The sequence below is a fragment of the Octodon degus genome, unplaced genomic scaffold (assembly GCF_000260255.1).
Source record: "Octodon degus isolate 3935 unplaced genomic scaffold, OctDeg1.0 scaffold00005, whole genome shotgun sequence".
Lineage (NCBI taxonomy): Eukaryota > Metazoa > Chordata > Mammalia > Rodentia > Octodontidae > Octodon > Octodon degus.
In genome coordinates this window covers 28170972-28186733 of record NW_004524581.1, presented here as the reverse complement: position 1 = coordinate 28186733, position 15762 = coordinate 28170972, and the positions used below count along the sequence as shown (strand labels likewise).

Below are 15762 nucleotides of genomic sequence, written 5' to 3'. Positions count from 1 at the left end.
ATGGGGAAAAACTGAAATCTTTTACTCTTAGATCTGGTACAAGACAAGGATGTCCTCTATCACCACTCCTACTCAATATAGTTCTGGAATCATTACCAATTAAAAAATAAGCAAAGGAGATGATCAAGTAATTCATAGCATAAAACACGGAATACGTTTCTTATCTCTAGTAATCCAGAGTAATTCTCACACTTCACGTTAGCAACACTTAACAGCTGAAGGTGTGAAATCTTGATAAGACTGTTCAGCCAAGAGCCCGCTCTTGCTGCGGGAGAGGGCACACAGGCACGCTTCCTGTGGAGAGCAACACACCCAGTCTATTGGCAAAGCAGGTGGCGTTCGCTGGTCACCAGTGTCACAAGGTGACCACTGGATCGGCGCTTGTCACTCAGAACAAATGGAAACACTTCAAAGATCCATGCAAATGACTACAGACAAATAAACGGTGTTACAACGATGCAATGGGAAACGACAGCTAAAGCTAATGAAACAGAACTACCTGGATCAATGGGAATGCATCTCAATGTCATGTTGGGCCACAAAAAACTGCAGATGTGTGCATAAAACATGCTGTTAGAAGTACACAAAACCATGCTGTCTATTTTTACAGACACTCACAGATATGATAAAAGGTTAGGGAAATGAGTAGGAATTACAAGAGGTAAATGCAGGCGTTTAGCTCTGGTGGGGGTGGGCAGGGAAAGAGACCTGATTGGACAGGGTCACCAGGGAAGGACAATGCTTTGTCCTTTCTGAACCCTGAACTAATTCATAATAAAAGAGATTATTCATCCAACAAATCCACTTATTGAGCACTGACTATATGGCCAGTACTGTGCTGGGTTCCTGAAGACAAGAAGAAGGATGCCACTGGTCCTGCTACTTGGTGTCCAAGGTCCCTGCCCTCAGAACTCTTCCTGCCTCAGTACCCACTCTCTCAGTGCAGCCCAGAAAGGGGAGGAGGCAGCTGCACCCCAGCTCCAACTCCAGAAGAAGTGTCTCATCTGGAATTGACCTCAGGAAGAACTTTTCCACTGAGGTTATCAAGTTCCAAAGAGAGCAGAATCCCTAATCGCTGAATCTTTTCTAAATTCATACTGAAGTTCCCTAAGTCACATCTACTCACTGAAGAGGCCCCCAAGTTTCCACCCATTGGTGAAGCAGGCTAGGGAGGGGGCTCATTTTTACAGTACCTGTGCCCCTGGGCACACAGCAGAGTCCCCTGGTACATAGCACTATGTCCTGTCTTCCACCTCCCTCCTGGGTTTTGGAAAGAAGGACCTGCCACGCCGTCATGTTGGCTTGGGGCTCCCTCCTCTTCCTGTACAGTGAGTGGGAAGCAGCCCCCTGCTGGCTGCAGACTGCCTTACCTGAAGCTGAGGAGGATGGCAGAGGCGATGACCAGGGCGGAGAAGGACAGCGCGTAGCCCACTGTGTAGATGACGTAGAGGGACAGGAGCTGCTCCTCTGGGGAGCTCTGTGTGCATACAGGGACACAGTGTGTGCATGGCACCCCCCAACCACAGCCCTCTCTTCCCCACATTCTTCTTTCCTGGGTCCAGGGACCAGGGTGGGGCCCCAAGGCAGATGGAGCTGGGGATTCTAGACCCAAGAAAGGTAAGGATGTCTGGAGATGGTCCTAGGACTTTTGGGGTCCAGTTTAAGGCCAGAGCAGTGAACATGCACCATGTCCAGACAGCATAGAGTGCGAATCAAGAGGCAGGGGCTGGATGAGACCCCCACAGCCAGCCCATAGCACAAAGACCCCGCCGCCCTCAGTTCCCACTCTACTCACTTTCTTCCCACGCTTGGACTCCTCACACTCGGACAGGTCCCTCCAGGGCAGGCTGGAGTTGCCCTGGTGCAGCCAGAGGCCCTCTGGGGTGCAGAACCGGTACACATGGCCCTGAAGCACTGGGTGGGAAGATGCGTGGCTGAGCCATGGCCCAGGATATGCAGTCGGCCCCATGCTGGAGCCCCTGTCCCTCTACAGTCTCATGGTCCCCCTTCCTCTCCCAGAAGTGACACTTAGTGACATGCTCGATCTCTCTACATGCATGCACACGCGCGCACGCGCGCACACACACACACACACAACCAGGATGGCCCAGGTATGGACAGGGGATTGTCACTCGGCTCTCCCTCTTGATTCTTTGGGGCTGCAGCTGGATGAACCCACATCTCTAAGATGAGGTCAGTTTAGTCCAGATCCAGCTTCACACTGCACTACTGACATGGCTGGAGTGGGCAGAATAACTCTGGCAGACCCATAGCCCCTCTGTATGAATCTTGGTGTTCCGGACTCAGCACCCATCTTCCTCTTGCACTCCTTGGGGGTGAATGGACCTTAACAAGAGATCTGGTACTGCAGAGCTGAGAGAAAGGGGGTGAGTTAGCTTCAACCTGGGGAACCTGGTCTGAGGAGAGATACAGACCTATCCTTGGGGAACCTCAGCCTGACAGAGATGTGGTAGTGTCCTCAGGGAACCCCATCCACGGGGAGCCCCAGTGTGAGGAGAAACAGCCCCATCCTCAGTGCTTTCCACGCTGAAGAGGACATGGCAGGGTCCTCAGGGACCCTCATCCACAGAGAACCCATCTGAGGGGAGACAGCCCCATCTTCAGGGAGTCTCGGTCTGAGAGAGACATGGTATTGTCCTTGGAAGCTCAGTCTGGAGGGAGAAAAGCCACTGCTGACAGAAACTCTGGTCTGAGGAAAGTGTAGTTTTGACCTCAGGAAGCCCTCACTGGAAGGGGACATAGCCCTGTCTGAGGGGAGTCCCCATTTGATAAGGAGACAGATTTCCTCTCAAAGACTATCTGTTCTGAAAGGAACACACAGTCTCATGGGGGTAGATATAGTCCTTGCCCTTAGAAATTCTCACCTTAAGGAGGAAAACCAAGTTTCTACCTCCAAGTAACTCCTAGTCACACACTGAAGGTAGAAACTGCCCTTGGAGACCTCCTAGCCTGAGAGAGGGAAGTCATCCAGCAGTGCTTCTGGGCCTCTGAAAACGGAACCAAGACTCTTGCAGAAAAACCAAAAAAGTCTTCAGAAAGGAGTTGCACAAACATAGCCCTAGAAGAGCTGGCCGCGGGACATCACCTGTGACCACTGTCATCCCACCTGAATGCCCAGCAGCTGTGGCAGTGTCCCTCCCTCTTGCCTGCCCAGGGAGATGGGTGGCTTTGGGCCCTGGGTTCCTGTGAGGCTGGGACAGTGCTTTCTAGAACATAAGTTGGGCATCAAGGCCAGGGCACAGGGGACAAAAGCATGAGGGGAGGTGGGGTTGGCCTAGCAGAGTCAAGGAGGGAAAGCGGAGGCCCAGAACACATTTTAAAATGATTTTAAATTCAAAAAGATGAAAAGGAATTTAAAGATTAGCTTCCTGGACTGTGATAGGAAAGGAGGATGGGGCCAGCAGAGGCCCTGGGTAGCCGTGGCTGCCCAGTGTCCAGATGGGGGAATTAGCAGTGAGAAGAGGCTCATGGCTGAGTACACGTTGGGGAGCTCCGGCAGCCCCTGTCATGGGCAGAGCACCCTTCTGGGGCAGTGGCTCTCAGTAACAGGCCCTGAGCCCCGGTCAGGCGGCAGGGCGACCTTTACCTTAGGGCCTGTGGTGCACTAGCGGGGCCTTGTCCTCCCCGTCACCCCAGTCACCCCACGCAGGAAGCCTCCTAACTCTTTCTCTCCTCCCTCCCTGTCCCTCCTTTCAGGAACAAGCCCTGAGCAAGGTCCGCCTCCAAAAGAAAGGAGTAATCCGGGCACACAGCAGGCCAACCAGCTTGCAGCATTACTTCCTCTGGACAAACCCTCCTTTTAAGACTTCTTCTGGAAGAGAGACCAAAACCTAAAAACCTAATGGTGGCGGAACTCTCGGTGGGGAACGGCACCCTGGAGTCACTAACAAGCCAGGCCCGCAGGAAGGCAGAGAAGAGGGGCTGACACACGTCTGACTGTAGCAAGCTGCAGGCCTCACTGCATGGAGCTTGACATTCTCTCCTGGGGGCAAGTCAAGTCCTCTGATGGGCAGCAAAATCAGGCTTTGATTGCAGATATGGAGACTTGGGCTGACTCCGTGGGGAATGAAACTGCTGTCAGAGCCTGGCCTGACAGCCCAGCTGGTGGCAGGAAGGCAGGAGAAGGCAGAGGGGCTGGGGGCCCCGGGGAGGGGAGACAGCACAGCCGCGGAGCCTCTGGCACGCGAGCCGTGGGCCCACAGCACTGTGGCTTCCCACAGCTGGCACTCGGCCTGGCATGAGACAGGCACGCTGCGATTGCGGGGCCTCTCGCTCTGGGTTGCACACATACCTGCTCTGTAGGCTGCACTGTCACTATATCTGTGGTTTGCACATCATAACATGTTATGAACTTGGTGCCGTTAACCCCATTTTACAGATGAAAAAGTAGAAACCCTAAGATGCGATGCAATTTGTTCAAGATCAGCCAGCTAGGAAACAGCACAGTGACGATCCCAACCCTACCTTTCACCTCCAGAGGCCAATTTAGCAGCCGGACTTGGTGCTAAATAAACAGTGACCATGTGTCATTTCTCCTCTGCCTTTCCTCAGGGCTTGGATTTCCCACCAGGCACCGCATCCCAGCAGGTCCCCTTGCCTGTGTGGCCCTTAGCAGCTGGCACCAGCCTGGGCCCTCTGCTCAGAGCCAGCTGGGGAGGTGGGTACAGATGTGCGTATTCCTGGCACAGAGCCAAGGGACTGCCATGCCCCCGAGAAGCTCAGGCAGCCCGCGCGGGTACGTCTGAACCAGCCAGGGCTGGTGCCCGGAGGAGCCCATGGTCCCCAGGCGCCCATCTTGGCCAGAGGTGGCCTGGATCCGGGCACAGCCCTGTTTATCAGAGCAGCTTTATCTGGGTTAGGAGGAGCTGGCCAATCACAGTCAGGGGCTTGGCTCCACTTGTCAATAAGAGGTGGCACTGGGCAGCCACATGCCAGGAGGCCTGGGGATATTTCATTAAGTCAGCCCCTGGTGCTGGAAATAAAACCCCCAATTAAACACTTCCCCTCCCGGAAACTGCCTCGGCGTCCGTAATCAAGCTAATAGCCGTCCTTCCGCGTGGACGCGGGCACTCAGGGCTGTGGAGAGCTGTTCATGAATCCATTAGCTGCCACACCGTGGCAACGGAGGTGGCAGTGGGACCTGCCGGGCACCACTGTACAGATAGCAGCACTAAGACTTGGAGTGTGCACCCGGTCCTACTGCAGTGGCAGGAAGGGACAAAGGCAGACTGGCAGTGAAGGCACCCACCCAGCTCAAAGTGAAGGGTAGGACACAGCATCAGCATCTAAAAGGAACAGTGGGGACTCAAGTTTGGATCCTGCCTCTGCCTTCAACTAGCCGTGGGCCCCTGCATGGCTTACTCTGTGTCCCAGGTCTCAGTTTCCTCATCTGTAAAAGGGGACTCTTCCCCAAGAGATAAAGCCTGGGGCACAGGAGGCTTTCAAAACCCAGCCGTGGTGGAGGCCCTGCACCCCCACCCCCTTTTACTGTGGCCAGAGCTGCTGCCAAGGATGTCACTCCAGCGGGAGCTCCTTGGGGCCCAGCTCAGGCCTCAGTCTCCCCTTGGCAACCCTGGGCTGCCATAAGCACTCCCGGGTTCAATATTAGTCAGGGGAGGCACCTGTCGGAGTTTCCAAATTGTGAATTATAGGCTATTTTAAAAGCTTTTTATGGCTCTCATATAATTAGAACTAAGCTAACAAACAGGTAGAAATCAGGAGAGGGGCAGCTAATGAGGCTGGAGTGATTTGTAACAAGTAGCTCAGCTGTCAGTGAGTAAATGAGGCTGTGGTGTCCCCTGGGGCACCCAAAGGGCCCTCGGAAGGCCCCTACCCTCCCTGCCCAGGCTGGTGTCCCTGGGTGCTTCCTGGGACCCCATGCTCCTGCCACTCACCTGCTCCTCCCACTTCTCTGCAACACCCTGGTCCTCACAGTTCCAGGGCTCAGAATTTCAGGGTGCTGCTGGCCTCCCTGAGACAGTGTGTAGCTCCAAGGCCTGAGTCCTGGCCCCGGGTCCAAGGTTCCACCTGGACATCACCCCTCCCTCCCTCCATGGACAGCCCTCCTCCTCCCTTCTGCAGCTGCCTGTTCTTCCAGGCCTGACCCTGATGTCACCCACTCCTGGTAGCCTTTCCAAGGTCACGCCTCAGGCCCACTATGACGCTGACCTCCTTCAGCACCTCCACTCCTGATGCCAGGGTCTGAGGGCACCCCAGCTCCTAGTGGAGACTCAGCTCAGGACTCTGGCAAATGTTTTGAATTTGATTCCTTCTCAGAACAGCCACTCTTTCGCCTAGCTCTGCACCCCAGAAGGCAGACCCTGGGGACAGCGTCTCTCGGGTTCCTGTCCTTTGCTGGTTTGGGGCAGTGGGCAGTACTCAGGTTGAAGACCCAGGCTGAGCCATTTCTCCCTGTTGCCTCCCTGCCAGATGCAGAGGTTCCAGCAGTGGACTCAATCTCTCTGTGGCCACGGTCCTGGGGTGACTTCTCAGGCCTGGGGCTGCTAACACTTTCTGGCATTGTGGCCTCCTTTAGGGACCCTGGCTCAGCCCCAGAAAGCCCCAGAACTGCCCCCCACCTGCTTCCACATGGCATGGATGGGCCACAGAGTCCCTAGTGCCCCATAGCCTCTGCCAAGGGGGGACCAGGTCGGAGATGGCGATTATTCCTTGGGAGCCCCTGGATGTCTCTGAGGTCCCTAACTCAGGGAGAGAGGAGGAAGGCTCAGTGATTCCGAGTGTCAGGAAAAGGAGTAAATTAGCCTGGAGAGGGGGAGGAGGAGAAGCTGGCAGGGGGCCTGCGCAGAGGCCGTTATCTTCATGGAGAAAGCAATAAAACCGTGTTCGCTCATAAACGGGCACCACCAGGACCTATTTCCTGCTCAAATAAAATTAAAGGTGATGGATGGAGCCGCAAGCAGCAGGCAGAGCTGGGGGCGCTTAGCGCTGAGTGATGGGCCCTGTCCCCTGTCTGGCTCCCTGGGGTCTAGAGGCCCAGCGGAGGCTGGCCAGGTGGCGGTCCCTAGTCTGTGAGAGGCAGGGCAGGTGTGTGCACATGATGGAGGGTGGAGGCACGCAGGGTAGGAGGGAAGCGTGGACAGTTATCTTCTCTCATGGAACTACAACCTCCCCACCTTACAGCGCAGTCCCAGCTCCCCAGGGACACAGAGAGGGCTGCAAAGGTCTCTTGCTCACACAGCCGGGCAGGCCAGCCACGCTTGGAGGAGCCACTAGCAGGTGTGTGGCAGCCAGCAGAGGTCACCCAGGCCACTCCCCTGTCCCCAGGACACAGCCACACACACAGGCATTGTCCCCTACCCTCTCCCCCAGGAATGAAGTATAGCAATGAAGCACAGTGACTTGAAACCAGATTCCTGGGCCTGCCACTCACTAGTTCTGTGAGTTTAGCAAGCCACTTAGCATCTCTGTGCCTCGGTTTCCTCATCTGGAAATGGGAGGGCTGTGGGATTACTTGCCTCAGAGGGTAGATAAGAAGACCGGATGAGGTGCGCATGCACAGTGGAGAGAAGGGCCACTCTTGCACCCTAGCCGGCCTGTGGACCTCACCTCTGCCAGAGGGAGTGAGGACGGGTCAAACCCCTGTCAGCCCTGGGGGACCACCTCCCCTAGAAAGACCCCTGGCCTCACCCAGCCTGACATTCTCACTGCGGTCCGTGGGCCTGGTTCTGCTTGGGGTCAGGCCCTCTGAGGTGAGGACAAAGCCGGGGTCGAATCCAGGGCTGCTATTTACACCTCATTTGGAACTAGCAACTTAACCCCCCAGATCCTCAGTTTCCTCATCTGGACAAGAACCAGAGGCTCGGAGTAATTTAAAGAGTAAGGTATCCCTGCCCTTAGGACAGGACTGTGTCAAGAAATGCTCTTGACACATTCTGTGATAGGAAGCACCTTTCTCCCCTTGTGGAGGCCCGGCACCTCGTGGCAAAGCTTCCTGACTCCATTATCTCCAACCCCAGCCTCAGCACAGGAGGCTGCGACAGAGGCAGGGTGGGGGCATATTAGTCACCCCTCGAGCCACGGGTCCCCTGCAGCCTCCGTAGACCTCTGTTCCTTTCCCACCTACCTGTTACCTTTCCCAGTGCAGGGGCCATGCCACCGACACCTGACCATGGCTCCCCACGAGCCCTTAGAGAGTCAGGAAGCAGACAGGAAGGGCTACCTAGACACACGAATCACACACATACCCCAGACCGAGGACACCCCTGTGCGTCCCCACTGGCCCCACCCGGCTCCTCCCCCAGCTGCTAGGTCAGAGGGAGTCACCTTCCTGTGTTAAGTGAGACCCCACCCCACCCTAACACTTCCAAATACCCCGTGCCCCAGGTGAGGCAGGCCGCCAGCTAGGAGACCTAAAGACTGTCTGGAGTGGCCACAGTGGCGTCTCGGAGCAAGGAAGCAGTGTCTCCCACCAGACCTCAGCCTCTAGGACACAGGGAAGGTGGCAGACTCACCACTGCTGGCCCAGGGCAGGTACCAGGGGCAGCTGACGTTCACAAAGGAGCCCGGTGGGCCATCTGGCCAGCAGGCGTAGTCATCAAAGGTCCGGTTGCAGAACAGGCCTGTGGGCCAGGGAAGAGTCCTTGAGCGCCTGCCTGGCGTTTCTCCTTCCCTCTCCACCTGCCCTCCGCTCCGTGGAGCTGTACCCCACTGCCCTGACAAGGGCTTACTGTATGCCAAACACTTTCCTTCTCTGCAAGGCATCAATATCTCCTGCTAAGCTGCCCAGGCTGGGCTCAAACTTTTATTCCTCCTGCTTTGAGCTCCCAGAGTGCTGGGATTATAGGTGTGCGCCACCATACCCCGCTAATATGTATTCTTGGATCTGCTGGGCCATCAGTCCGTGCCCAGGTTGGGGTGGGCTGAGGAAGACACAAGGTGGAAAGGCCGGGTCCCTGTTCTGATAGGCTCCTGCTGGGGGTAGGAGGGACAAATAGCACCCCCCTCCCCAGGCTGACAAGGCAAGTGGGGAGGGGCCCAAGACCCCAGAGTCCTTGGGAAGGAAGTGCGTGGGCTGGACTGAGAGGATTTGGGCCGGGACGAAAGTGGGCGGAAGACGTTCAGGTGAGGGGACAGCTTGGCCCAGGGATTGAGGCACAGGCCAGGTGTGGTGTCCCAGACTGGAAACTGATGCCAACCATGCCCTCGGGGGCCACTGAAGCCTTTTGAGAGATGGCTGGGCCCTGCCTGGACTCACCTGTGGCCAGAGGCGGAGCCTCGGTCAGGTTGCGCTGGCACTGGCGTCGGTATTCTCGCCATTTCTGCACTGTCTCCGACAGGGACACAGTCGCACCCTGGGTGGAGGGAGGGGAGCAGAAGTGGGGCTTATGGGTCCAGCCAGCTTTTCTCCTGTCCTGTCACCCCCAATGCTCTGGACTGCTTGAGCTCCAGGAGGCCTCAGAGCCCAGACCTTACTGGACCAGTGCTCAGTAAGACCAATGTCACCTCTGAAAGGGGAGGGAACAAGTGGCTGTCACACTGGGGATCCAGGCGCAGCCTCTGGCCTCACCTCTCCCAGGGACTGTGCGCAACTTAATGGGTCATAGGAGCCCAGGAACTTGCTACAGAATGGATGTTTTTAGGGGGTTAGGGGACGAAGGGGAAGCCAGGAGTGTGTGACACATTCATAGTAGTGTCATCAGCCCTGGCTGAGGAAGAGAATGCCTGAGGGCCAGGGCTTGGTCACTTCCTGGAGCGCTTCTCCTCCCGCTGCCCAGTCAGCCCACTGGGGGCTGCTTGCACTTTCAACCTTTCTAGAATTCCTTCTAGAAAGAGGGCAGAGTGGGAGAGGGACTCCATGAAGGGCACTCAGCACCTCGGGAAGCAGAGGTGACTGGTGACTTGTGGTGGCATCTGGTGCAGCAGACAGAGCTGGGATGTCCACCCTTAGCACCCCTGCTGCAAATGCAAACACGGGTAGGTGAGCAACGGAACCCCTAGGCTTCCCTCTAACACGACACAGACTCAGGATTCAGCCAGCGCCTACAAAACCAGGAGCAGGAGTCCCAAGGACAGGGAGGAAGAGGTCAGGAAGGTTCCAGAACACTGACCTTACGTCTGCATGGGCAGGGATTTCCAGAAGGTCCAGAACTGGCTGCCGAGTGCACAGCCCCCCATACCCCTCCACCGAGAGGTCCCTTCTGCTAATTTCTGCACGCTGCCTTTGGTGACGTCTCAAGGATGTAGATTTTTTTTATTTTCCCAAATGACCTTAAACATTCCTCATGCAGAGGCTGCTGTTGCCGAAATGACCAGAGAGCCCCTTGTATACAATTTAGGGTGCATACATAATTTAAAACAAAAATTTACTTTTTGAAATCATAAACACGTACACGTGCACAGAAATTAAATCAGACTCTTTTCCGAAGCTCGCGCTCCTAACTCGCAAAGGCCCAAAGCACACACAGGACCTGGTTTCCGAGGAAGCCTGCCTGGGCCTGGGGTGAGGCAGGGTTTATGAGGCAGCTGTCCTTAGCCACCTAGGAAGCTCCAGAATGTGGGGGCGGGGGGGGGGACTTGCTCTGTGCCCCGCAGCACCCTTGAAATGAGTGAGATGCGGGAGTCTGCCTGGAGGACCCTCTTCCAAGCGCAAAGTTCAACATGTGTGTTGTATTTGGGGGAGAGGGAGGAAAAGAAATCAGTTATGCCAACCCGAGGCCACGTCATGGTCATGGCTCCAGCTGAGGGGGTGGCGCAGTGTACACTAGAGTCCTGGCACATGCGTCTCTGCGGGCTCCTTCCTCTCTCTTCTCCCCGCTGCCACCTGAGAGAGGTCTCTTCCCTCCCCTCAAGTGCAGCTGCTGGTGGTGAGCAGGCAGAGGTGGGCAGAGAGCCCCTCCGTGTGTTTGTTTTCAGTAGGAAAACTGGCAGGAGGCAAGGCCACAGCTGGGAACGGGCAGCAGGTGTGGCTGGGCAGGAGGGAGGCAGGAGGCCCGGGAGCTCCACGCCCAGGGTTGGCACCTCCAAGGTCAGCCTGGCCCCCGAAGTCCAGGGAACTTCAGAGGTCGCCAACTCTGAGCGGTGAGGAAGGAACCTGCAGGGGGCCTGGGGCTTCCGGAGGATGAGGCCAGGGCCCCCTGGGTGGGAGGGGAGGCTGCCTCACAACAGGACTGGCCCTAGGAATGATCACTCTCAGCCTCAGCCCCAAACCTCGGTCTGCACGCAGGCCGGCAGCAGAACCGCCTGGATCTCTGCCCTCTAGGACCCCCGAGGAGCCGGGTTCTGGGCTGCAGCAGTGGGGCGGGTGCAGAGCTGAACTGAGGCTGCTGGGTGTCCAGGCGCAAATGCTTGCCCTGCCGGGAAACGGGGTAGCTGAGAAGCAGAGCCTTGGGAAGTGGCAGGAGCAGGTAGGCACAGAACACGGCCACGTGGGGACAGGAGGAGAACGGAGGGACAGCTGGATCTGGGCCGAGGCGGGGCGAGAGAAGAGAGGCTGGAGGCCGCCTGGGCGTCCAGGTGGCGTGGTGGTGGGTGAAGAGCTCCAGCTTTGAGCTCAGATCCGGGCGTGGTCCTGGGACTCCCCGTAGATGAGGCAAGCGTGCCGGTCTGCAAGTTAACGTCCAGCTTGAGCTTACCCACTGAGGATGGGAACAACAGGCGCCGGCCCTCAGGACCAGGTTCCCCGGCAGGCAGCTCTTAAGGTCTCTGATTCTTAGGGGACAGGGCAGGGTAGAAGGAACAGGAGGCCTGCCTTCCTGACTTTGGGGCCCCATCTCTTCCCCCTTTACTTCTGTAGAAGGAAGAACCTGATACATTTCCATGGCCCAGGACTGAGCATCCTGCTGAATCTGTGGCGGCCTCCAGCGGCAACTCCAGCTGGCGGCAAAGGGAAGTAGGGGGAGGCACGGGGCCCCCAGCCTGAAAGGAGCAGGGGTGTCTGTCTCGGTGTCCTTGCCAGGCCCAGACACGGCCCCAGACTGAGGGAAAGCCGGCAGCTTTTAGAACGGGGCCTTTCAGGCTCCTGGGATGGCTCTGGAAAGAAGGCAAGCAGGGACGCTGCACGGGTTCCAGGTGGCAACAAGGAGGGTCACCCCTCTGATTCAGGAGTCTGAGGTGTGGCCTGCAGAGAGGGACACGGACAGAGAGTCACAGGGCTTTGTTTCTGTCCCACCTCTGCCCATTAATGGGGGCACATTCGATCCTTGGGGGCTCAGTTTCCTGGTCAGTGGGCATGGTACTCTTCTCGGACACAGTGGATGAGGAGGTGACTCGCCAAGCTTTGCACAGCCGGCAGTGGTGGAAGGAGGGAGGGAGAGGAAGCTCGCGAAGCAGTGGGCTCTCCACCACCGGAAGGCACTCCCTCTCCAAGACCTGGCCCCAACGGGAAAAGGGCTTTTGATTTGTCAGTGTGAATACCACTACCAGATTCTTTCCTTTTCTGGAAACCACTGGGGTAAAGAGGAAGGAGACCTTGGTCTCTTTGGGCACCAAGGAAGGAGAAGACAGGAAGAGACGGCCTCTCAGAAGGAGCAAAGGGGGCTCGGAATACACATTTCCAGAGGCCCCCAGCTCGGTCCAGCCCCTTGGACTCCCAGGTCTCCTCCCAGGACCGCCTCCCTACCACCTCCTGGATCCCCAATCCTTCCTCTGCCTCTATGCGCTGCAGTGCAGCTACAAGGTCGCTCTTTCCCCTACTTTTTCTTGCTATGGGCTGTAGGGACCCCGCTATGGACAGGGGAAGGTCGACTATACACACTTCCTCACAGGTGCAGGGACCTTACACTGTCACACGTGCTTAAAGACATTTCCAAGGGTGAGACCTTGACCCAGAGCCTCTTCATGCAGTCACACACACACTGCCAGGCACACACATGGTGCTCCCAACAAACATGTATACAATCCAAAGCCTTGACTTGACCCACTTGACCCACACATACATTGTGACGGGCATACCATCTCTCTCTGACACGGACACAGACCAGCAGACATCCGTTCACTCTCCAGGATCACACACACACACACACACACACACACACACACACACACACACACACTCAGATGTTTCCATAGACACCGTCTCTCACATAGGCACACACACACACACACACACACACACACACACCGCTGCTGGACACACAACTTCACAGTGAGATGTTGTTGCACACAGAGCAACTCCCATCCGGGCAATGTCACGTACAAACATATGGAGAAACAGGGGCTCACACAGCTCGCACCCTTCTCCCCCATCTGTCTGTCTCTGTCGCAGGTCTGTCGCTCGCACACAGCAATTTCTAGGGGCAGCTGCAGCAGAGCAAGGACCTGTATTTCCTCAGCACAAGGCATTCAAGGGCAGGATGTGGTTTTTTGGGTGCTCCTGCCTGGTCTCGAAGCTGGGACTGTGTCCAGAGCGAGCTCAGCTCAGCATGAAGTCCCCACTAACCAAGGCACAGCCCCTGACTTGTCCGGCACGCTATTCAGCAGTTCCTGGTCCCCGAGGACAAGCAGTGCCTCCCCCAGGTGACTAGAGCTGCCATTTCAGGCGCTAGCACCTCGGTGCTCTCTGAGACATCACTTGATAAAGTCCTATTTGCAGACGAGGAAACTGAGGCTCAGGGTGGTCAAGCGCCTGACCGAAGATCGCCAGGAAATAGCAGATATTTGAACTCAGGTCTGTCTGGCTTTAACTCTGGGTGACAAAGCCTACCTGCTGCCTGTTTCCTTAGGAGGCCAGCTCCTTCCTGGGTAGTGCTGGGGTCTCAGGAGCAAGCAGGGTAGTGTTCCATCCCAGGAACAAGGACAGAGTGGCCCAGGTCACCTTTTTTAGAAGTCAATGTGACCATTCCCCGTCCTGCAGGGAAGCAGTTTCAGGCCTCCCCAGACTCCAGAGGGGAGGTCATGGGCCCAGCCCAGCCCCACACACGTTATCTTTTCTTCTACTGCTGGTCCACCTCATACAGAGAACTCTCTACCTGAGCTTTTGTTCCCCCAAATTGACAGAAGTAACTCTATTCCTGTTGGCCTCATTGAAAATAAAATGCAGAATTCTTTTTTTGAGTGCTGGATCTGCATGTGTGAGGTTTTGTCACAATTACTGCAGTCTAACTCAAAGCCACTGTCACGTCCCTGCAGAGGCTGGGGTGCGGGTGCTCCACAGCAAGAGCACCGCTACCCCAAAGCTCCACGCTCTCCACTCAGTGCCCGGCACCTCCTGTCCTTCTCTGCCACCCTGGTGCTCTTGTGGCCTGGGACTGAGGAAGGAAGGAGACCAGAGGAAAGGGCAGGTTCAAGGAGCCTGACGCCTCTGGGACCAGAGGTCCAGGGGAGAAGACAAGCAGCCCGCAGTGCAGTCTCAGGTCTCTCTGCTCTGTGATGGGCCTGCAGCAGCAGCGCTTGGGAGTGAGTCTGCAGTCATGGTTCCATACAGAACTCAAGTTCACCAGGAAAGCCCAGGCCTGGCTGGGGTCACGAGAAAGGGGACGTAGGATGGAGGAGGGTGTCACCAGGGACCAGGGACAGTTGCTGGCACTGGGGAACCAGGAAAGAGAAGGGATGAGTCTGGGAAAGGATTTGGGGGCTGAAAAGGTACAGGCACCTTAGCTGAGGGGCACATCTGCCACTGCTGGTTCTCATGCAGTGCGTGGCGTTTGCCTCCACCCTGGCCTGTTAATCGTTCTAGGGCACATTATGAGCCTATGCAGGCTCATCTCTCCAATTCTTAGTTCTTTCAGTCTGGGGGTAAGAGCCGGAAGTGGTGGGAAAAGTGTTCCCCAATGTAACACGGATGCCTGAGCCTGTCCTCTGCTCTGCCCAAGCATGTCCCAGCATCTTTGCCACTGCAGGGTCCCTGGGGCGATGAGTCAAAGGCTGCACCTAGCGGGTGGCAGGGAGGCTGTCCCAGAGCAGCTGACCACCTTCCTCAGGCCAGGAACCTGGGCATGGGGGTGGGGAGGAAAGCTAGGGAAAGCCAGAGAGGAGCACTGCAAGGCGCCACCTGCCACCTGCTCTCTGGTGTTATCAAGGAGATCAGGCCGTCCCAAGAGGGGGTCTGGCATGGGCTGTCAACTAGGGGCCCCAGGATGGGTGGGCAGGGTGCTTGAGGGGGTCCTGGCCGCTTCCGCACAGAGCCTCGGCTCAGCTTCCCGCATGTCTGCTGCAGGGCATGGGGGAGGAGGTGGCACTCAAGTTCCATCTGGGAGGTCACAGAGGAAGGACAACAAGCTGCCACTGCAGGGTCCCTGGGGCGATGAGTCAAAGGCTGCACCTAGGGGGTGGCAGGGAGGCCGGGGCTCCACCCGGGGCTCTCCCAGCGCTCCTGGCCTCTCAGCGGCGGCGTTTGGAGGATGGAGCCCGGCTGGGGGGAAATCGCAGGTCAGGGGTCCTTGGTCCGGGCTGTGACAGGGCGACTGGCATGGCTTTTAGAAGCCCTGGAGTTGGGAAAGTGGTTTGGGGAAGGGCAGCGAGAGACGCAGCGAAGTCGGCGCGGGGCGCCCCGGGCAGCTGGCGCCCAACAGAGGGGTCCTGGCGGTGGGAAGTGGGGCCTGGCCCGGGCGGGGAGCCGCCCCCGCGCCATCCACCTGGGCCACCAACTCTGTGGTGCCCCTCGGTGCCCAGGCCCGCGGTGTCCTCGCCCGCGGTGGCGGAGTTGCGCTCAAGTCCGGGCCGGGCCAGGATCCCGCGCCCGCGGCGCTCCCTCCCGGTCCCCGCGGGTCCCCGGCTCACCTGGGGGCGGGGTCCGGCCCTGCCCACCGCCCCGAGCAGCAGGAGCGCCAGGCGCAGCGGGCTGGG

The 15762-nt window shown here is 57.3% G+C and overlaps 1 protein-coding gene across 1 annotated transcript in view; it reads right to left on the bottom strand.

Moving 5' to 3' along the window:
- The window catches only part of Glp1r (glucagon like peptide 1 receptor), a 38681-nt gene that overhangs the window by 20637 nt on the left and 2282 nt on the right, over positions 1–15762 (bottom strand). Inside the window, exons 3-7 of the mRNA XM_012515676.2 lie at positions 15697–15757; positions 9236–9332; positions 8493–8600; positions 1796–1914; positions 1371–1477 (exon numbers count right to left, since the gene is read on the bottom strand). Coding sequence (XP_012371130.1) covers positions 1371–1477; positions 1796–1914; positions 8493–8600; positions 9236–9332; positions 15697–15757 — 492 coding nt within the window. The remainder of the gene's footprint in view (positions 1–1370; positions 1478–1795; positions 1915–8492; positions 8601–9235; positions 9333–15696; positions 15758–15762) is intronic.